At 39.2% G+C, this 23,132-nt stretch overlaps 1 protein-coding gene across 3 annotated transcripts in view; it reads right to left on the bottom strand.

Moving 5' to 3' along the window:
* ARSK (arylsulfatase family member K) overlaps positions 1-23,132 on the bottom strand; it is a 45,324-nt gene that overhangs the window by 5,778 nt on the left and 16,414 nt on the right. For 2 of the 3 annotated variants that reach the window (XM_003354206.6, XM_085014088.1), the window contains 3 exons: positions 15,760-16,042; positions 11,624-11,795; positions 6,217-6,441 (listed from right to left, as the gene is read on the bottom strand). In XM_003354206.6, coding sequence (XP_003354254.2) covers positions 6,217-6,441; positions 11,624-11,795; positions 15,760-16,042 — 680 coding nt within the window. The remainder of the gene's footprint in view (positions 1-6,216; positions 6,442-11,623; positions 11,796-15,759; positions 16,043-23,132) is intronic. The other variant, XM_013991487.3, reaches the window with a different exon arrangement.

The following is a 23,132-nucleotide window of genomic DNA, read 5'->3' as shown; positions in this document are numbered from 1 at the left end:
GGTCTCCTGAAGAGAGATAAGATTCTATTTCTTCCTTAGCATATGAGCAGATAAAGGATTAGACTGGTATGGCAATGATGCAACCAGTGTACATTTTTTAGGGCACCTAAGAATAAAAACCATTAACAAAAATAATATCTAACATTTAATTTTTTTTTACTATGTTCATCATTGTTCTAAGCTATCAAATAGCCATTATTATTTCTATTTTATTTGATAAGAGAATTGAAGATCAGAGATGTTAAGTTACTTTCCCAAGAGGGTATGCAGTTGGTGAATACTGAAGGAAAGATTTGGATTTAGGCAGTCTGACTCCAGGATCTCTGGATTCTAGTAGTACTCCAAAAATCTTGCTTTACTGTAGTTTTGCAACTTCACACTATTTTTCACCCAGCAAAAACAAAATAGTCTACATAGAATGATCCTCCCAACCCTCCACTAAGATTCTGTATCAGGGAGGGTTTTGCAATTTAAATCACTAGCAATGAAGCATTCTTTTAAACATAACTGTATTTTTATACAATTACATCTTCACAATTTAAAATAATCTGGACTTATCCCTTATTCAAAAAGAAGGCAGATGTTTTACAAAAAAAGCCAACTATTAAATGAAAAAAAATTACGTGAAAATGTTTAAAAGAGAAAACAATTTTAATTTAAAAATGGGACTACCTTTATTTCTGAGCCAAAGGAAGCTGATACTAGGTTTTTAGAGAAAAAAATATTTTGGGGATAATTTTTAAGGAATAGTTGGAGTTCCTGCTGTGGCACAGTGGGTTAAGAACCTGATTGCAACAGCTTGGGTGACTGTGGATGTGTGGGTTTGATCCCTGGCTCAGGGCAGAGGGTTAAGGATCCAGCATTTCTGCAGCTGTGGCACAGGCTGCACCTGTGGCTCAGGTTCACTCCCTGGCCTGGGAACTGCCACATGCCACTAGTGAGGCCAAAAAACAAACAAACAAAAGGAATAGTCTCTGAAATAATGATATCAACTTTAATAGTATAAAGAATTTGTACATAAAAATGGCATTTTTCTGCCAGTCCTAGAAAATGATAATGTTGTGGTATACTATAAAAGACCCACAAAGATATGTAGACCAAGAGTACTCTTCCTGATTTATCATAAAATATCATTTTACAGAAAGGAATCACCCTTCTACATTACCTTTAAAAAACTATTTGTAAAGTCAGACTTTTTTTTCCTTCCTTTTTGGACGCACCTTGGCATGTGGAAATTCCCAGGCCACAGATCGAACCTATGCCACGGCAGAGACCTGATCCACAGCAGTGACAATGCCAGATCCCTTAACACCACAGTGCCATAAGGGAACTCCTGTAAATTCAGACCTTGTAATAAAAGCATTGTACCACATAAATTTTTTTTTTTTCTTTTTAGAGCTGCACCTGCAGCATATGGAAGTTCCCAGGCTAGGGGTCAAACTGGAGCCTCAGCTGGAGCCTACACCACAGCCACAGCAACACTGGATCTGAGCCACACCTGCGACCTACACTGCAGCTTGTGGCAATGCCAGATCCTTAACCCACTGAGTGAGACCAGGGATTGAACCTGCATCCTCACGGACACTGTGTTGGGTTCTTAACCTGCTGAGCCACACTGGGAACCCATCATCTTAATTTCAACTAGCTCTTTATGGTAAGGGAGGTTTATTAAAACAGGAATCCCAGTTGGTTTTTCTTATTTAATATCTTTCCATTTAAGATTTTTTTGGGAGTTCCCGTCGTGGCACAGTGGTTAACGAATCCGACTAGGAACCATGAGGTTGCGGGTTCGATCCCTGCCCTTGCTCAGTGGGTTGGCGATCCGGCGTTGCCGTGAGCTGTGGTGTAGGTTGCAGACGCAGCTCGGATCCCGAGTTGCTGTGGCCCTGGCGTAGGCCGGTGGCTACAGCTCCGATTCAACCCCTAGCCTGGGAACCTCCATATGCCGCGGGAGCGGCCCAAGAAATAGCAACAATAACAACAACAACAACAACAACAACAACAACAAAAAAGACAATAGACAAAAGACAAAAAAAAAAAAAAAGATTTTTTTGAATCGCTGTCTTTTATATATCTCTAAGGTCTGTAGCATGAAATGGAAGAGGAAGTCTGGCTTGAGGCTTTGATCTGAGAAGTTTAATCTCACACACTTTGTGTATAAATTGAAATCATGCAAAACAATACAATGATGGCTAAGGTAATAAAGGGTCTTTAGAATCTAAGAATAGGTTGTATTATACATCTATTTTAAGCTCCTAACTGGTGAGAAGAATCATCAAGTAAGAAGTCCTTTGTAGATATTTTATCAAAATCTATGTTTATTAAGCATAGATAAAACAGAATATACTGTCCCACAGGTCTACTTTTAGAGTTAATCACTACTAAAAGTAGCTTTAAACTCTTTTAGCATTATGTAATTTCGTTTTAAAAGGTTGAATGAAACATCAGATTAAACAGAGTTATATTTGCTTTGTTCACGAGTAAGGTTGTTTAGCACGGCCACAGACTGTTAACCCTGATGTGATTGTTAGTAGTATTCTTCTCTGCTAAGAAAAAGTGCTAATTTAGACAATAAATTAGATTCTTCTTTCAACCAAAAAACAAACCAAAACAAAAAACTGTTTATACAGTTTTAAAGCTGACACGTTGTTTTCACTAATACATGGGGTCCTCTTTCACATATCATTTTACTTTTTAAAATGAAATTGACTGTTCTTTACCCAATTCCTTACTATTAGATATTTATACTGTTTCAATTCTTTAATATAACATAATAATATAAAATGTATCCATGGTGATAAGTCTTTGTGTATATCTGTAGGTTATTTTCTAAAGCTGGAATTTTCTAGGTCAAAATGTATGCATTTTTCTAAGTAACTTGGAACATAATGCCACGTTTGCCTCCAGAAAATCTGTGCCAGTTTATACTTTCAGCAGCAGAATATGAGGCCTATTTCCAATATAAGTTTTTTGCTTTTTTTTTTTAATCTTTGCAAACTCTACGTGTGAAAGAAAAATGGTATCTTGTTGTTTTAATATTTTTCTGACTACTGGATTTGAAGCTTTAAAATGTATTTGGGAGTTCCCGTCGTGGTGCAGTGGTTAACGAATCCGACTAGGAACCATGAGGTTGCGGGTTCGGTCCCTGTCCTTGCTCAGTGGGTTAACGATCCGGCGTTGCCGTGAGCTGTGGTGTAGGTTGCAGACGCCGCTCGGATCCCACATTGCTGTGGCTCTGGCGTAGGCCGGTGGCTCCAGCTCCGATTGGACCCCTAGCCTGGGAACCTCCATATGCCGCGGGAGCGGCCCAAGAAATAGCAACAACAACAACAACAACAACAACAAAAAAGACAAAAAGACAAAAAAAAAAAAAAGTATTTGGCCACTTATGTGTCTTCTGTTGTGATGTGCTTATTTCTGTATTTTGGTCAATTTGTTAATAGGGTAGTTCTCTTTCTCTTATAGATTGGTGAGAACGCTGTTGATATTAACCCTTTATCACTTGTATAAAAATTCATTTTAGATAAATAATAATGTTACAATGTTGTTTCCTGGCTCCAACATAAGATTCTTGTTGAACCACCGTTGCATCTTTCTCTTTCTCCCTTACCTCTGGTTAATATGATGTTTCAGAGTTTTATACATATATATGCATATATATGTGAATATATTTCCATCAGCATCCTTCTCACTCTCCTCTTCCAACCATATAAATGTAACTTTTCCCTTTTCATAATGAAAATATCCATTTGAAACACACTAACCCTTGAAGATGTTCATTTCCAGTTTAGAATTGGAGACACTGATTTTCGGCTGTACTTACTTTAGTCGGGCAGGTCTAATCAACACATGATCTAAATGCTGTTAATAAAACATATTCTGCTGGGTATTACAATTCAGGACTCTATCACCAAGAATCAGTCAAAGATAAAAACAAATGAAAATCTATGTAGAACTAAGAGTTTTAGAAAATTGTAATAATTGACAAATTGTAGACAAAAATCTGTGTTTTCAGAGGGCCTCTTCCAGAAGAGTGGGGAAGCAATGCAAAGGAATTTCTGGGAATGTTTTATTTTGGCTAAAGAAATGCTTATTGTCAAGTAACATAAACTAGGCAGGGTCAGGCAAGTGTCCTTTTAGGTGGGTAAATGAAAATTCTGTCATTCCAAACAACTCTATTTAGTATTTTCTTACATAATCTGTTAAGATATATACATTATGAAATCTTCCCATTTGCAGATAACTTTTATGATGTATGAATGCAAATAGTGATAATGGTGTGTCAAGATTGTACAGAAGAAAATTTGCATTATAGGCAAATATAAAACAATATTCAAAGAAAAATGATTTAAACAGTGCATATTAATCAACTAACATATGAAGTGGTGTAGAATGACTAGGAATAGGTTGAGACTCAGACAGCTTCTTACAGATACTGGACTATTTAGCTGCTAGAGTAAAAAAGACCAACAAAATGCCAAGTCTCATTATGAAATATATTGAGGGAAAAGTGAGAAAGAATCATTCCAGCCTTTAATAATCTTTGTAGTTCTGGTCACTGTACCTCAAGAAAGCAGAAGAAGGATAAAAATTAAGCCGATTTGGAAGTGGGGTGGGGGAAGTTCTATGAGGAAAAACTAGAGGAAACTGTAAAGAAATGACACCATAAATAAGCATGTATTCATAAAGCTACAAAGATGATAAATGCACTTACAAGTATACATAATTGCACATTTCTGATAAAAACAGAAATGGGGAAAGTAGTAGGCATTGCCTGGAAATTGACTGAGCTCGAAAGTGGCTGTGCGATAATTGCTTTGGGACAAAAGGGAACCAGCAAATAATGAGTAACAAACTGAAGAGATTAAAAATATACATCAGGCAAGAACAGCAAAGAAGTATGCTCTAATATACCAGTTATATGAAATAAAACAGAAAAGGAGGGCATTGATAGAAATCAATTGTAAAGAAATTTAAAACCCTGGAACAGTCTTTAGTTAAAGTCTCGGTAGCAGAAAAAGGAGATCAAACTTGCTTATTTTGTTAACTCCGGATACATGTTTGTTTGTACACATTTTAATATATGCATATTAAACATGTATATCTATGCTGTGTTATCTTTCACCCAAGTCTATAAATTGATGGTACTTTTTGCAGTTGATGCTACCTTAGAACAGAATATTTAGATGTTATAGAATTTAAAGTACTCTACTGGATTTCCTGTTGTGGCTCAGCAGGTGAAAAACCCAACATAGTGTCTGTGAGGATGTGGGTTCGATCCCTGGCCTCGTTCATTGGGTTAAAGATCCGGTGTTGCCTGAAGCTGCACTCTAGGTCGCAGATGCACCTCAGATCCAGTGTTGCTATGGTGCAGGTTTGCAGCTGCAGCTCCTATTCAACCCCTAGCCTGGGAACTTCTGTATGCCACAGATGCAGCCATAAAAAGAAAAAGAAAAGTCATCTGCCAAATTAGGAGTTCCCTGGTGGCTCAGTGGGTTAAAGATCTGGCATTGTCACTAATGTGGCTCTAGTTACTACTGTGACACAGGTTCCATCTCTTGCATATGCCATGGGTATGGCAAAAAAAATAATAATAATAAATAAAAGTAAAGAACTCTGCTAAATTAGTAATGAACAGTTCTATATAACCTCCTCTGAATTTATGTTGGCTTTATTTCAGCATCTTCAATAAAAACTACTAACTACCCCTGTCCAGATATTGCTATTCTAGACCTGTGGTTACGCTTATAGACATTAAGAAGCTATTAAAGCAAATAGTATGGAATAATTTAAAGATCCTGAGGAGAACTATGTTCATAGCATCAACATTAAGGGACTTTGGTAACATTGTAAAAAAATTAGTAGTTTCAAAGTATGTGCAATAATCCAGAAGGGAAATGCTTATATGTTAGGGAGGTGGTGGTAGAGAATCAAATGATAAACAAATCATATCTATACAGTTATGAACCCGAATATCCTTTGTGGCCTACATTATTGTTATATCCTGCTTATGAATCTTTTGAGGGACAAATGACTACAATAAGTGAAGGCCAAAGGAACCTGAAGAATATCATCCTCATTTTTCAGATAAGGATTTGACTCAGGGTTGAATGACATGCTCAAGGTTATGAACAAGTCAGCAGGACCTCTGACTACTTTGCTTATTCATTTTCCAGCATGACTACAAGTAAATAGTCACAGAATTGCATTACTTACCAAGCATAGTTGGGTAAATATCCACAAGAGAAACCACATTTGGTACTTGTAGGTTGGCCTTAATTCCTGGTCCCATTATCAAGAGTGGGACATGGGCACTAGCCTCGTACATACTCATTTTATAAAACTGACGGTGTTCCATGGCCAGCTCTCCGTGGTCTGAGGTGTATATGACAATGGTTTTCTGAAGAAGATCTAACTGGTGGAGAGCCAAGATAATTTCACCTACAATATAAATGAAGATGAATTGTAATGAGCTGTTAGGTCATGTTTTATTCTATCACACTGAAGTTCGTAACAGCTCTACCCTCTTAAGAGTTTGACAGGATGCTTCTTAACATCTGAACCTTATCTGCTGTTCTTAAGTAACTTACGCCAGGTTTCATGGGCCTGCTTCTCAGTTGATGACTAGAGAGAAAAAGGGGAAAGTACAATACCCATAGGAGAAGTTTCTTTTCCTCTTTCTTTCTCTTCTTTCTTTCTCTTCTTTTCTTTTCTTTCTCTCTCTTTCTTTTTCTTCCTTCCTTCCTTCTTTTCCTTTCTTCTTTTTAGGGCTGCACCCACTGCATCACTGTATCTGGAAGTTCCTAGGCTAGGCAGTGAATCACAGCTGCAGCTGTCAGCTTACACCACAACCAGACCAACATGGGATCTGAGCTGCACCTGCAACCTACACCACAGCTCACGGCAATGCCGGATCCTTAACCCACTGAGCCTTAACCCACTGAACAATGCCAGGGATTGAATCCTCGTCCTCATGGATACTAGGTGAGTTCATTACCACTGAGCCACAATGGGAATTCCCATGGGATAAGTTTTTTTACTTGAAGATCATGCTGGCTTGCCTTCTATGTTTCTACCAGAGAATGAGGGAAAACATTACCCCCAGGGATTGAATGAGTAAAGAAAGACAAGCCTGGATGTCAGCACTGCGCATGTCTCCTGAAAGGACTGATGGCACCACCGGCCCATAGCTGTGGCCTAATGGGAGGTGACAAAAGAGGTCAGAACTCCTGTCTGTCAAGCCCCGGATCACCAGATCATGGCCATGAAGTTGGCTGAGGGCTATGGAAACCCCACCTTTGAGGAGGAGCTGGAAGCAGTGCAGATGGTACCTGAATGTGATTTGGCATATTTTTGGACAGTGAAATTCCTCTGTCCAGTCCCTGTCCTAAGTGCCGGGAAACTTCCTCCTCATTGTAATTAAGAGAACACAGGTAAGGCACAGTCCAGAGAAAAGAGTTATTTCTGTTTTGGCAGTTCCTGAAATAGGCCTAAAGGGGTCTGTATAATAAAAAACAAAAAATACTCTAAAAAAAATCTACATTTACTTACTCTTCTTCCCCACATTTTATGATTTTGATGTTCTCTTTTTCATCTTCATGTTTGTCCTTTTGCTGTTCATTGTGGTTATCACTTTCACAAAAACTTATTTTTTACTTTGTATACTGACTTAAGTGATTTACTTCCCAATTATGACCTTCCCTTTCCTATAAATTCTTGCTGCTTTTCTGTTTAGAGAAGATCTTTCAATGTTTCTTTTAGAAGAGGTTTAGTATTGCTGTATACTTTTAGTTTTTGCTCATCTGAGAAATTCTCTCTCCTTTTTAAAATGATAATCTTGCTAGGTAGAGTCTGCTAGGTTACAGATTTTTCTATTATGCTTTCTATAATATATCATGCCACTCCCTTCTGACTTTCTGTGGAGAAATCAGCTGATAGCCTTATGGGGATTCCCTTGTTTAAAAAAAAAAACAAAAAAACCAACAAACCCCAAACCTCATGTGATTCTGAGGTCCAGTCAGATTTGAGACTCATTGCTCTAATGAGTTATTTACAGAGTACCATTCATCAGAGTCTTTCAATTGGCTAACTGTAGTCACTTCCTAATTAGGGTTTTCTGCTTTCCCCTCCATAATATCCCTTGTACCACGCTGGTAGCTATCTCTCTAAATGATCCAATCATGTCACACCCCATCTTACAGCTTTGCCACAGCTTCCCATTATCTAGTTCTTGAGCAAGTTCAGCATCTTTAGCTTCCCCCTGGACCTTTACCTTTCACAATCCTCAACTACTTAGAACCCCCTGAACGAATAATCATTAGCTTGGACTTCCTTGCCTCTGTACATACTTTGCCTTCTGTTTCAAATGCCCTTTTTCTCCAGCAGTCTACATGGCAAATTCCCATTCTTTCTTGATGATGACCAGCTCAAGCATTACCTCCCTGGTGAAGCATTCCCTGCTCCTTTTTTTTTTTTTTTTTTTTTTAATGGCTAACTTTATCTGAGCATTTTCAACATATCAGGCTTTCTTCTAAGTGCTCTGCATATTGTCTCATTTAATCTGAACAATAATTGGAGGAGACAGGTGCTTTTTCTTTTTTTTGTCTTTTTAGGGCCGAACCTGTGGTATATGGAGGCATACGGCAGTATAGGGGTTGAATCAGAGCTGTAGCTGCCAGCCTACACCACAGCCACAGCAACATGGGATTCGAGCCATGTCTGTGACCTACACCACAGTTCATGACATTGCCAGATCCTTAGCCCACTGAGCGAGGCCAGGGATCAAACCCACGTCCTCATGGATACTAGTCGGGTTTGTTAACCACTAAGCCACAAGGGGAACTCCCCCGGCTCCTTTAAGTGGAGTGAATCACTGTGTCTCCAAGATGTCTGCAACTTGTTTACTGCTGTTGTTACAACACCATGTTACAACCGCTGGTGTTTATACTCATTCAGTAAACATTTACACATTTTTACCACGTGCCAGGCACCATGGTTGCAATACTACCTAGGATGCAGTGATGAATGAGTGTTCCTGCCCTCATGAACCAACACTCTTCTAGGGAAATGGACAGTACACAAGGAAATAGACCAAAGAATTAAAGATTATGATGTAAACAAAGATGATAAGGTGTAGAGTACGTGGGATGATGGGGTGGGTAGACTAATTTAGAGCGGCTGGGTAGCCTGGGGAGGTAATGTCTGAGCTGACAGCTAAACACAGAGACTAGCCAGCCATGTAGAAAGCACAGGGAAGGGGGATCTCAGGCAGACGGAGCAGCAAATACAAAGGCTCTGAGGTGGGGTAAGAGGTTAGAGTGCTTGTAATTAATATGTATTCCTTACTAATAGTCAGCTTAGTACCACCAGTGCTCAACATAGTGTCTGAAAGCTAGCAAACACAGGAAACAGTACTAAATACTGTTTAGTGACCAGACTAGTGTAAATTTAACTGAGAGATACAAGATATTCCATACACTATGTAACATGAAGTGAGCTGCTGCATTTTTTTCCTCTCAAGAGACTTCAAGAGGTATTCCCACACTCCCTGCAGCAAGATTTTATATATATAATATTTTATTTTAGTAGATATGGATGAATGGATATCTGTAAACCTTCAATAGTGTTTTCCAGGGTGCAAATGGGCAGATATTCACTGACATGAAAAAATACTGAAATATGATTCAGGATTTGTATGGGTTTAGGATTGAAGAAATGCACTTAAAATCTTATCTGCACTTAAGATTGAGTGCTTGGAAAACCCTTAGAACTTTGAAGACATATTGCTATATTATAAATAGTTTATCCACTTTTTTTTTTGCTTTCTGCTTTATACTTTTCTATTTTTGCCCAATGAATGCTTTTGAAGAAATAGCCCTTTGAATTATTCACTCCCAAGATTTACTTTTTTTCAGAAGTACTACCCACAATTCACTAATGTAATTATGTTCCACTCCAAAGTGCAGCAAGATAAATGGTTGTTTTTTTTGAAAATATTTTGTTATAAAAATGGATTTTTTATGGCCACACCCACGCATATGGAAGTTCTGTGCTAGGGGTTGAATTGGAGCTTCAGCTGCTGGCCTGTGCCACAGCCACGGCAATGCTGGATCTGAGCCGTATCTGCAACCTACACAGTAGCTTGCAGCAATGCCAGAGCCTTAACCTACTGAGCGAGGCCAGGAATTGAACCCACATCCTCACAGAGGCAAGTCAGGTCCTTAACTGCTAAGCCACAATGGGAATTCTGAAAATGGATATATATATATATATTATTTATTTATTTATTTTTCTAGGGCCACACCCGAGGCATATGAAAGTTCCCGGGCCAGGGGTCTAATCGGAGCTGTAGCCACCAGCCTACACCACAGCCACAGCAATGCCAGATCTGAGTCGTGTCTGGGACCTACACCACAGGTCATGGCAACACTGGATCCTTAATCCATTGAGTGAGGCCAGAGATTGAACCCGCAACCTCATGGTTCCCAGTCAGATTTGTTAACCATTGAGCCATGATGGGAACTCCAGTTTTCTTTTTTTAAATGATTTTTTTTTCCATAATGGCTGGTTTGCAGTGTTCTGTCAATTCAAAAATGAGTATTTTTTTTTAAACCAGGGTTTTCCCACATCTGAACTGGAAACTACTATAACTCTACTAGAGGCAAAACACTTTCTTGATAGTTATGGAGGCAGGTTTGGTTTCAAGCTGAATTAGGGAAGGAAATTCAATATAATTCTGGCCTACAATGTATATGGGGAAAATGATTTCAGCTTTAGTTTAGACTTGCTCTAAATGGCCTAGAGAGAATGGATTTTTTTTCAATTATTACAAATCTGGGAAGAATCACAAGATTCTATGTCTAATCTGTGTCATCTCCTAGAACCCAAGTTGCCTTATAATTAACTGTGTTTGGCTGAATACTGATTCTTGATTAAAGCTGGTAAAATGTTTTGTTTCCTGCAGATGATGGTTTTCTATGACCCTTTCTTCCTAGGTGAACAAATCTGAGCATCTGTTAATTTATGAATAATTAAGACAGAAAAGACTTTTTTTCTACTATCAATAATGTAAATTATTTTCTGTTTTTTAAATTTTTTTGGCTGCACCTGTGGCACGTGAGAGCTCCTGGCCAAGGACTGAACCTGTGCCTCGGCAGCAGCCTGAGCCACTACAGAGACAAGGCCAGATCCTTAACCCACTGTGCCATAGTGGGAACTCCTATCCAAATTTTTTTTCTTTTCTTTTTAGGTCTGCACCTGTGGCATATGGAAGTTCCCAGACTAGGGGTTGAATTGGAGCTGTACCTGCTGGCCTAGGCCACAGCCACAGCAACTCCAAGCCACATGTGCGACTTAAACCGCAGCTTGTGGCAACGCCAGATCCTTAACCCACTTAATCTGGATCCTCGTGGATACTAGTTCTTAACCCACTGAACCACAATGGAAATTCCTCTTATTCAATTTTTATATGTGTCAGGTGTCTTATAATTCTAAGTCTGAAATATCTCGGGAGTGTTGTAAGAAATTATCTAAGGATATTCATACAAGTCACCAACTGGCACGATCACAGTTTATTGGAAAAATATTATACTTCATGTAATTGCTTTTTAATTATACCACTTACCAAGCATAGCATCTGTCTCAGCACACATAGCATAATAAAATGCTCTAATATTCTTAATTTCTTTTTCTGTAAACTTCCCAGTGCAGTTTTTTGTATAGGAAGAATAATAATCTACAGGGTGCATTTCCGACAGAGGTGACCACTTTGGGATTTTGATGGCGTCATAAGACACCTAAAAAGGGCAGAAAAACAAAGTTGAATATTCCTCCCCTCCAACAAGTATGTATGGTAAACTAGTCAATGTTTAATTACTTAGGATAGTAGAAAGGAATGGTTATGAACTATGTACAGAAAATAGTAAATCAAATATGTAAATTAGGAACAAATTGTTGATAGTCCTAGTAACAACAAAAAGTACAAATCAATATGTGTATATATAGTAAGACAGTTGTGAAATTATTTTAAAGATTATACATGTCAGTGAAAACCATGAGCTATATCAGACAGTATTCTAATAAGTGTCTAAGAACTTTAATATAGTTGTGTGATCAATTTAAAACTTCAGAATTAATAACCAAGAATCTAGACTCCTTTTCCCCAGTAGTTCATTAGTAAAAATGCCAGTATCTAGTGAGGGAGCCAAATGTTTGTTAAGAACAAATACAATTTTTAATACATATAAATGCTTATAGTTTTGGTGAAAACCATTAAGACTAAAGAATATATATCTTCTGGTCATGTAACTTTTATTTTTAGTTATTTTTCTTAATGGCTGCACCTGCAGTATGTGCTAGTTCTCAGGCCAAAGACTGAATCTGAGCTGCAGCTGTGGCAATGCTGGATCCTTCAACCCACTGCACTGGGCTGGGATTGCACCTGCACCTGTGTAGCAACCTGAGCTGCTGGAGTCTGATTCTTAACCCACTAAGCCACAGCAGGAACTCCTGGTCATGTAACTTTTAAAAATTCAAATATCTACTTACTATTTACTTAACAATTATTGACTCATTTCATTAGGCTAGCAGTAACTCCTGACAAGTTTTTCAAGATAGAGGCAGTTAGAACTTCTTAAGAAGACATCAAGTGTCTAAAACTTCAGTATTGTTTCTTTTGTAATAGGGTGCACACATAGTGTGTCTGGATAGAGGGTTTGTTTGTTTGTTTGTTTTTTGTCTTTTTGCCTTTTCTAGGGCCGCTCCCGTGGCATATGGAAGTTCCCAGGCTAGGGGTCTAATAGGAGCTGTAGCCACTGGCCTACACCACAGCCACAGCAACGCGGGATCCGAGCCGCATCTGCGATCTACACCACAGCTCACAGCAATGCCAGATCCTTAACCCACTGAGCAAGGGCAGGGACCGAACCCGCAACCTCATGGTTCCTAGTCAGATTCGTTAACCACTGCGCCACGACGGGAACTCCCTGGATAGAGGTTTTAAAGTAACAAATTTGATTTAAGGTGCCACATTTCAAAACACAGGAAATCCTTCCTTTACGTGGTTCACATATGCATGGATATCAGTTATCAGTTTAGTTCCCCAACAACAGGGTTCAAGTTTTAGTCACTGTTAACCAAAATTTCAGAAATGGAGATTGAGTGAAATAAAAGTGTTTTTTGAGGGTTTGTTAGGTTCACAGTTCAAAAGACGCAGATTTGAGAAGCACTTTCCAGTGTTCTACCAGACTATACACTGGGGGAGGCTTGTAAAGCCAAAAAGCTGCTGGAGTTCCAGTGATGGCTCAGCAGAAATGAATCTGACTAGCATCCATGAGGATGCAGGTTCGATCCCTGGCCTTGTTCAGAGGGTTAAAGATCCGGTGTTGCCATGAAGTGTGATGTATGTTGAAGATGTGGCTTGGATCCTGCGTTGCTGTGGCTGGGGTATAAGCCAGCAGCTACAGCTCCGATTGGTCCCCTGGGAGCCTCTATATGCCACAGGCGCGGCCCTAAAAAAGAAAAAAAAAAAAAAGCTGCAAGGTCATAGTTAGTTACATGAGTTGTTTATTAAGAATTGTAATTGAGTTCCCGTTGTGGCTCAGCGGAAATGAACCCAACTAGCATCCATGAGAACTCAGGTTGGATCCCTGGCCTTGCTCGGTGGGTTAAGGATCCAGTGTTGCCATGAGCTGTGGTGTAGGTCACAGACGTGGCTCGGATCCCAAGTTGCTGTGGCTGTATCAAAAGTCAGTGGCTACAGCTCTGATTGCACCCCTAGCCAGGGAACTTCCATATGCCATGGGTGCGGCCCTGAAAAAGACAAAATAATAATAATAATAATAACAATAATAATAATAATTGGAGTTGGTGAGAAGCAAGGATGCTTAGACTGTTTGGGGTCAGAAATGGTTGCAAAGGGAGTTCCCGTCGTGGCGCAGTGGTTAACGAATCCGACTAGGAACCATGAGGTTGCGGGTTCGGTCCCTGCCCTTGCTCAGTGGGTTAACGATCCAGCGTTGCCGTGAGCTGTGGTGTAGGTTGCAGATGCGGCTCGGATCCTGCGTTGCTGTGGCTCTGGCGTAGGCCGGTGACCACAGCTCCGATTGGACCCCTAGCCTGGGAACCTCCATACGCCGCCGGAGCGGCCCAAAGAAATAGCAAAAAGACAAAAAAAAAAAAAAAAAAAAAAAAAAAAAAAGAAATAGTTGCAGAGTTACAAGGGGAGACCTAGAGACCATAACGCTGTGGTGGCAGCTAGTGTCTTCAGGCCTGGAACAGTTCGAAGTAAGTTCAAGTTCTCAGTGGTGCGGGGATATACTGGAGACCTGATTCTCCCTGACCACTTATGCCTGACTCCGATTACTCCACTGTAATGTCAGTTTGTCCTCATTACCAAGGTATATTAACTATGAGTTACTGCATAAAGTATGAACATTCACATTCATATGCTGCTAGTTCTTTAGGCTACAAGTCACTATGTAGATTACGTATGTGTATCATAATCAGCGATTAATCATGTCATTTCGTTCAAAGTCTATCGGTGCTGGTCACTGCACATCTTTTAGTCAGTACTGACACAGACTGCAAAGTGTGTAGGTGTGCTGCCTCCTTGTGCCCCGGTGATAAATCCACGTTCAGAAAAATGGAGAGTCAAAAAAGGAAAATGGTCCACAAAGATGACTATACAGTCAAGAAGTAAAAAGTGACAACACTGATACACTCAAGATATCAGCCAGAGGAACTTAGTGAAAACATGCTCATTGATACCAATAAAGAAGGCCCTAGAGGAAGTGACACTAGCAAAAATCTTCGCATTAAAGGAACTCCCAGAAACATATCATGAAAGTGCAAAGAGGAAAATGTAAGAAGGTGATTCAGATTTAGAAAGGAATATGACAGTTTGCCAAGGTACAAAGAAGAGGCCTGCTCTGTATTTTAAGTTAAATAAGAAGGCAAGCACCGTTCAAAGTACTTTTTTTTTTTTTTTTAACCAAAAAACCCAAAATACTTTAATTCTCAATGTTTCAAGTGTTTTCAATTACAGTGCATTAAATAAACATTAGTTTTATAATTTTGTCATTTCCCAATACATTTAGGGAAGGAAGAATTTTTAATATTTTGACAAATGCTTTGAGAGTCCTAGAAAGATGGTCATTTTTCCAATTGGTTTTTGTTGTTGTTGTTTTGCCTTTTAGGGCTGCACCCATGGCATATGGAGGTTCCCAGGCTAGTCCAGTCAGAGCTACAGCTACTGGCCACAGCCACAGCAACGCAGGATCTGAGCCACATCTTCGACCTACACCACAGCTCATGGCAGCGCCAGAGCCTTAACCCACTGAGTGAGGCCAGGGATTGAACCCATAACCTCATGGTTACTAGTTGGATTAATTTCCGCTGCAGCACAATGGGAACTCCTCAATTATTACAGTATCTCTTGTATAGTTTTGGCTTTCATGGTCATTTTTATGATCCTGACCTGTGCAAAGTGAGGACTGCCTGGACTTTTTTAGTTTTTCTTTTTATAAACATATTTTATGCAGAGGTATTCAACTTGGAAGTGGGTTCTGAGTTTTAACCCATTTTATTTTTTGTAAAATTGTCCCTTTAGTTTTTGTCAACCAGTTATTGGTCAAGCTTGATTTAATGCGAATACAAAATTTTCAAATTTTTCTTTAAAAGTGATAATAAACAGTGAGCAAATGCCAATAACGTGGATATATAATGTTAACTTCTACTTTTGAGCACACACAGTGTACCTACCTTTTTAAGCCAATAAAGAGATGTCTGAAATGTTGAAGATCCAAAATTTTCTCCTGAAGATGGTGAAGGATAGGGGTGTGGTAAATTCAATCCTAAGTACAGAACAAATGGTTGAGTGTAATTCATTGCTTCCTTTCTTAACCACTTTACAGCTTTGTCTGTATTCTTCCAGTCTCCTTCCATCACTCTTACTTTAGTTTTTTTAGAGATGAGGTTAACCATAGGCCTGCCTTCTTGTCTGAGTAAGAAAGCAACATCTCTTGTCCAGGCTTCCACACGATTGCTGAGGAGGCAAAAGACAGGTATATTGTGCAGTATTTAAAAAGTTTAATAAACTGACTAAGCACAAATAGAGCAATATGGAAAATAATTCTTAGACTCAGTCATGCAAATCTTCAGGCTAACAATACTAGATTTAATTAAGAAAGTTACTGAGCATTGCAAATTCAAAAACCAAGGGAAAAATAACAAGAATCAAAAATTCACTGATGTGTTCTTTAAGCTTATTTAGGAGTTCCCGTTAATCTCAGTGGATTAAAAAGCTGACACAGTGTCTGCGGGGATGTGGGTTCTATCCTTGGCCTCACTTAGTGGGTTAAGGATCCAGCATTGCCTCAAGGTAGGTCACAGATACAGCCTGGATTTGGTGTTGCTGTGGTGTAGGCTGGCAGCTGCAGCTTCGATTCAACCCCTAGCCTGGGAAGTTCCATATGCTGCAGGTGCAGCTGTAAAAAAAACAAACAAAACAAACAAAAAAACCCCCGATAGATTATTTAGAAAGGTTACTTTTCCTCAAAACAAAATATTTAGTAAAATAAGATAATGCAAATTCCTAGTATTTCTCCTGAATTTTCTCGCATTTTGTCTTTTTTTTTTGTCAGAATAAGAGAGTTCCTAACCAAAGCTACTATAATTTCCTCCTATCATTAAATCTTTATATTAAAAAAATCTTATCTCTCCTGTGCACCTTATGTGTTTCTGAAGTTTCATGGTTTTTTTTTTGTTTTGTTTTGTTTTGTTTTTGTCTTTTTGCTATTTCTTGGGCCGCTCCCTCGGCATATGGAGGTTCCCAGGCTAGGGGTCCAATCGGAGCTGTAGCCTCCGGCCTACGCCAGAGCCACAGCAACGCAGGATCCGAGCCGCGTCTGCAACCTACACCACAGCTCACGGCAACACCGGATCGTTAACCCACTGAGCAAGGGCAGGGACCGAACCCGCAACCTCATGGTTCCTAGTCGGATTCGTTAACCACTGCGCCACGACGGGAACTCCTGAAGTTTCATGTTTTAAATTGTTTCCAGGTACATCTTATTTAAGAACAATTGTAACTATGATTTAAGCTATCTAAGCTAACAGTAATGCAAATTTTTTATCCATTACAAACTAGATGTATTTTCTCTAGCTGATAATTTGCAAGCTAAATGTTTCGATGCATTCAATTTCTCTAAATATTTTATCTCACTGCTTGATAAGTATATAGTAGTACTACTACTTTTTATCAAACAATAAGGAAGTATTTTTAGTTGGCATAATCGTTTAGGAAGCAGTCTTATACATTTCTAAGAAGCTTGTTTTGGTTGAGGCAAACATGTCACATGCATGCTTAGGAGAGGGCATGGAAGCAACATGCCCTTTGCTCATGTATCTCCTCCTCTGGCTGTTCCTGAGTTCCGTCCTTTTATTTATTAATTTATTTTTATTTTTTATTTTTGCTCTTTAGGGGTGCACTCGTGGCATATGGAGGTTCCCAGGCTAGGGGTCCATTCAGAGCTAAAGTTGCAGGCCTACGCTACAGCCACAGCAATGTAGGATCTGAGCTGTGTCTGTGACCTACACCACAGCTCATGGCAATGCCGGATCCTTAACCCACTGAGAGAGGCCAGGGATCGAACCCACAACCTCACGGATCCTAGTTGGGTTCGTTAACCACTGAGCCATGAAGCGAACTCCCATCCTTTTATAATAAACCGGTAATCTAGTAAGTGATATGCTTCACTGAGTTCTGTGAGCCACTCTAGCAAATCAATGGAATCCAAGGAAGAGGTCATGGGATCCTCTGATTTTAGAGCTGGTGGGTCAGCAGAGGTGACAACCTGGACTTGTGATTTGCATCTGAATTGGGGCAGGAGGGGCAGTCTTGTAGGACTGAGCCTGTAACCTGTGGAAGTGAGTTGAATTGTAGGAGTCCTGCTGGTGTCTGGACAACTGGTAGCGAGTGGAAACCATCCCATACAGGGGAACTGGGACAAAACCCTAATTGGTGGTCAGAGCCTTACTTGGCTTTGGATGAACTCAGGTGTAGACTACTGTTCTGATTGTCCAAACCAAGCTATTCAGTCGACCTTTCAATGCAGTTATGAGTGAGCCAGGACATCTCAAGGAAGGACCTTGCCTTGGAAGATGGCTGTACTGAATCCAGATTGCCATCTTTCACCATAGCAATGAGTAAGTGTGATTTCATTTGGTTTTTCTGGTAAGGTTATACCCTTTTCCCTTTCCTTTTTTAAAAAAAATTAAACGCTGTGTTTCTGGGATTCTTTTAGCCCAGGTTGGTCCCCTTAAGGATAAAAAAGGCTGAAATCAAGATGATTTTGGCCCAAATTATTATAGCTAATTTAACCTTGGCTTCATTTTTGCCCTCTTACTAAGTAGCACGTGATTTACCCTATCTTAGTGTCAATCTCTTTTGTCTGTTTATGAGTATGTATGCTTTTTGGCATGATTCCTATAATTGCTGGCAACAAAGAAGCGGATAACAAATGCTTTCACAGTACTAACAGGGCAGCAGGGATAAGTTTATGGTTGAAGGTAAAGGTTCCTCTCTCATCAGTTTCCTCTTTTCCTCTTTGCTCTCCCAAGAATCCTGAGTAAACTAGCTGATTAAGAGATAATACTTTGGTTAGTTGATCCATGTTCAAGCATTGTGCCTAAGTATAAAATAACAATTTACTCCATTATAACTTAAGAACATCTAGCACTTTTTTTTAAGAGATTCAATATATATTAATAGTTACAGTCAATGTTGACTCTCTCTCTGCTGTCACACTCCCTGGGCCAGCCCAGTTCCCTGGGGCTCTTTGTGAAGAAGATGCAGTGTAAGGACTAGGCTGCTACAGGAGCTGCAATTCTCAGCTCAGCATCCCTTTCCCAGCCTAAAGTTCTCCTGGCCTATAACACTAATGAGGAAAACAGGGAAAGAAAATGTGAATATCCAACCTCATAATTGATGTCAACTGCTGTAACAGAAAGATAACTCTTAAAATTGTAATTCTCTCTACTAAACAACCAATGTCTCCATCTCTTCCTAACCAGGCCAAACTATTGCACCAGGAAACATTGTCATTTGACCATTCAGACCTACTTGTCTTATTGTTCAAAGTGTTATCTCCACACCCCCCTCCCCTACCAATATTTGCTATAATCTTCTCCAAATATAAACTTACTAATTAGTTGGTCACTGGGAACATTTTGAACAAATTTCTTTCCATTCTATTTCTATGTACTTTGTCTGGAATATTAAGAGTATGGTTTCAATCAGGACAATTAAAAAGAGCTTGTATTAATGAGGAGGAACCAGAACTCCCTGTGGTTTAGATAGATACCTTATGATTGTCTCATAAATTTACCCTGTTCCTTGCAAATAGGCACAAACATAAAGTGTGTAGTTTCCTTTATGCAGGCACTTCTCTAAGTGTGGCCCAGGGATCTCTGAGAGGTCCTTGAGAGGCTTTCAGGGGGTCCACGAGGTCAGAACTATTGTCATAAGATTTTTTTTTGCTTTTTTTCACTCACAAGCTCTCCTGACTATATGGTGGAAGAGATCATTGTAACATGGCCTCAGGTGGGAGCTGAATGTGGAGTATATCTATTTCAAAGGAGTGTTCTCTATAAATCAGAGAGGCTTCAATGTGTCATTTTGTGCTAATACACTAAGAGCCTCCCTTTGCAGAAATGTAAAGGAGCTTCTCAAAGAGACATGTTTCTGATAAAGGTATTCACAATTGGTTACATCTTATCCTACCTCCCTCTGAGTTGCAGTTCCTTGTATGTTTGCAACTCCAAGAGTGGTCTATGGACCAGCAGCAGTGGCATCACCTGGGAGCTTGTTAAATATGCAGAATCTCAGGCTCCCTCCCAGACTCACTGAATTGGAAAGGGCAGTGAATAAGATGCCCAAGTGATCTGCATGCATATTAAATTTAAGATGCACTGCTCTACATAACAGTGTTAAGAATTTTCATGCTAAAAACTCCTGAATTTTTAGATAAGATAATTAAAATAGTTTCCATAATAGCTCATGAACAAGAGAATTATTCTACCTTGGATTGATTCCAGAAAACAAGGTGATGGCTAACCGCACTATCAGACAATCAGCATTTGATCAGTTCTTTTTAACAGTAAAATCTCCTCCTAATATAAATGGAAAATAAAACCAACACATTAGCAACTAATTATTTCATACATATTTGTATGTATGCCATTGCTGTGTGGGTTTTCTGTGCCAATGCACCGAATTCTACTGCAGCATTAAATACTGTCAGCCCACAGGTAGCACTGGATGAATTTACATAATAACAATCACACTGGAAAAAATATCACATATTAAAATTGATAAGCTTACTTTAGATCACTAAATAATTAACTATCACACTTTAACAGTTATGTAGAGGGGAGTTCCCATCATGGTGCAGCGGAAACAAATCCAACTAGGCACCATGAAGTTGCAGGTTTGATCCCTGGCCTCACTTGGTGGGTTCAGGATTCAGCATTGCCGTGAGCTGTGGAATCGGCTTGGATCTGGCGTTGCTGTGGTTCTGGCGTAGGCCAGTGGCTAAAGCTCCGATTAGACCTCTAGCCTAGGGACCTCCTTATGCTAAAAGGACAAAAAGACCCCCCCAAAAAAGTTATGTAGAGATGGAGCTCTTTCTCTTTCTCACACACACATTGTTCTTAGTGGAATTTTTACAGCTAATGTGTCTCATATAAATCTCTGGCACGGAAAAATTACAATTCTGAATCATGCCCTTGCAAATTTCACTATCAGTCTAAAAATTTGGTAGGAAAAAATGGAATCCATATTCATTCCCATTAAATCTTCTTCTCTCAAAGTTGAGAAACACACACACCATTTTTTAAGGGACTCAAAAGGTTGTCATCTATTTTTACATGTATCATCACTCACAGAAACCGTAGGTTTTAGTTGAATGACTGATACTAACTGGCCATTCGGATTGGAATATCATTTTTCAATATACATTATTTAAACATTCAATATATGCATGTTTTCCCATTGATTAATTTTATTAATTTCAGCCATTTTCTATTTTTAGTGAAATAACAGTAGCTGGTGCCCTTTAATCTCTTTTGTATGCATAGAGCTATTCATAAATACAAAAAAATCATGGATTTTTTTACCACTAAAAATGATATTAAAACTGTACTGGTACCATAATACTTATATATAATTTAAAATATGTTATATTTAATATATAATATTATAATATATAACAATAATATATCATTTGAAATATAATTTAATAATTATATTGATATATACTTTACATGATTAATTCATTACTAATTATAGTTATTAATTCTGTTATATTCTATATTTTATTAAATATTTATGTAATTATATATTATAAAATTATATGATAGTAAATTTCAAACAAAGGTTCTGTTTTGCATAAGTATGGGGGGTGGGTTTTCATGGATTTCATGGACTAGAGGTTGTGAACTCCCACCTAGCCATTTCCTAGTCTACTAGTGAATTCATCACTATGGGAACATCAGTATTTATAACTTTGAATTCCTGGGTGACAGTGACTGTAGCCCTTAATGGAATATTTGCTGCTGTTTGGGCTTACTTAAATAAAGCCAACCTTTTCAATTCAATTCAAGAAATATTTGTTGAATGTTTACCATGTATGTGCAAGGCACTGTGCTAGGCTAGACCTTGAGGTAACTTCCTTAACCACCAAAATGATAGTACCACATCATATCCACTCAGGCATAAACTCCTTCTATTACTACACTTTAAAAAATAAAGGACCATTTGCTACCTTGAGGAAAAAGCAATTGTTATAAGACAGTTTGGCTATGATTATAACTAAGGGTTTAGATCCCATTTATTACTTTTATATTAAAAACAGGGAAGATTTTTCTTAAACTTTTAAAGTAATTTAACATATCAGCTTAAGCAACTCTAATATTTAAAAATTTTATAAGCTTTTGTTTTTCAATATACAGAAAATATCATCTGGACAAAGTATCCATATGACTGAAAGATAAGGTGGGTGGATTATCCTCCAGTAAATCTTTTATTAAGAATTTACCAAGTGTGGAGTTCCTGTCATGGCACAGAGGAAAAAAGTCTGATTAGGAACCATGAGGTTGTAGGTTCGATCCCTGGCCTTGCCCAGTGGGTTGGGGATCCGACATAGCTATGGGCTGTGGTATAGGTTGCAGATGTGGCTTGAATCTGATGTTGCTGTGGCTGTGGCATAGACTGGCAGCTGTAGCTCTGACTGGACCTCTAGCCGGGGAACTTCCATGTGCCTTGGGTGTGGCCCTAAAACAAAAAAAAGCAAAAAAAAAAAAGAATTTACCAAGTGGTCACTGCACTGAACATGTTACTATGTCCATAGCTCCTGCTGAAGAGGTGACCCAGATGACCACAAAGGGTAGGATTTGACTCCCCTTCCATCCTGTTGACTGGCCTGGGGTGGGCATCTGACCTAAGGACCAGATCCTTGCGTCCTTAACCTGGTTGGTGATTATAATGGAGTCTGGGATGAAATATGAGTTGGGTCTATCATCCTTGTTTACAGAATTTGGAAAGGAAAACCAGCAGTTACCTAGAATGTTGCCAGTTAGTTCAGTGAATAATTGGAGATGGTACACAAAGACAGTCAAGTCATGGATGTGACATGTTTTCCAAACTGCCTGCCCTTGGTGGGGTGGGGGTGGGAGTGGGATTTCCCTTTGTGTGGGTTTTAATAAGGGGGATGAGGTCATCATCCACTACAGAAGCTGAAGCGGGAAATAAACCCTCTCCCCACATCCTTAGGCAGCTGGGGTGTAGCCCTGTGACCTAGGCTTGCCCATTTAATACTGATATTTAGGTCCTGAGATTGTGAATCTTGAGGGAGTGACACAAAGACAGAATCAGCTAGAGATTAATGATGTAGCAGTGCCACCAGGAGCATAGTCCTGGCCAGCCTGGCATAACTTTGGTGTGTTCTCAGACCTGGAGCCTCCCCCAGTTCCTGTTTCCTGAGTCTAGGTCTCCAGCCTTTGTTGATTCTGTAAGTTGACTAAGTTTTTGTTTGTTCATTTTTCCATTTCTTGCTCACAACTCAGTAGAGTGTAAC

The sequence above is a fragment of the Sus scrofa genome, chromosome 2, assembly GCF_054392235.1.
Source record: "Sus scrofa isolate SSC_HxYL_T2T_F1_AM1 chromosome 2, Sscrofa_HxYL_maternal_Yorkshire_Landrace_v2.0, whole genome shotgun sequence".
Lineage (NCBI taxonomy): Eukaryota > Metazoa > Chordata > Mammalia > Artiodactyla > Suidae > Sus > Sus scrofa.
Note: the sequence above shows the minus strand (reverse complement) of the source record. Positions and strands in the feature narration are given on the sequence as shown.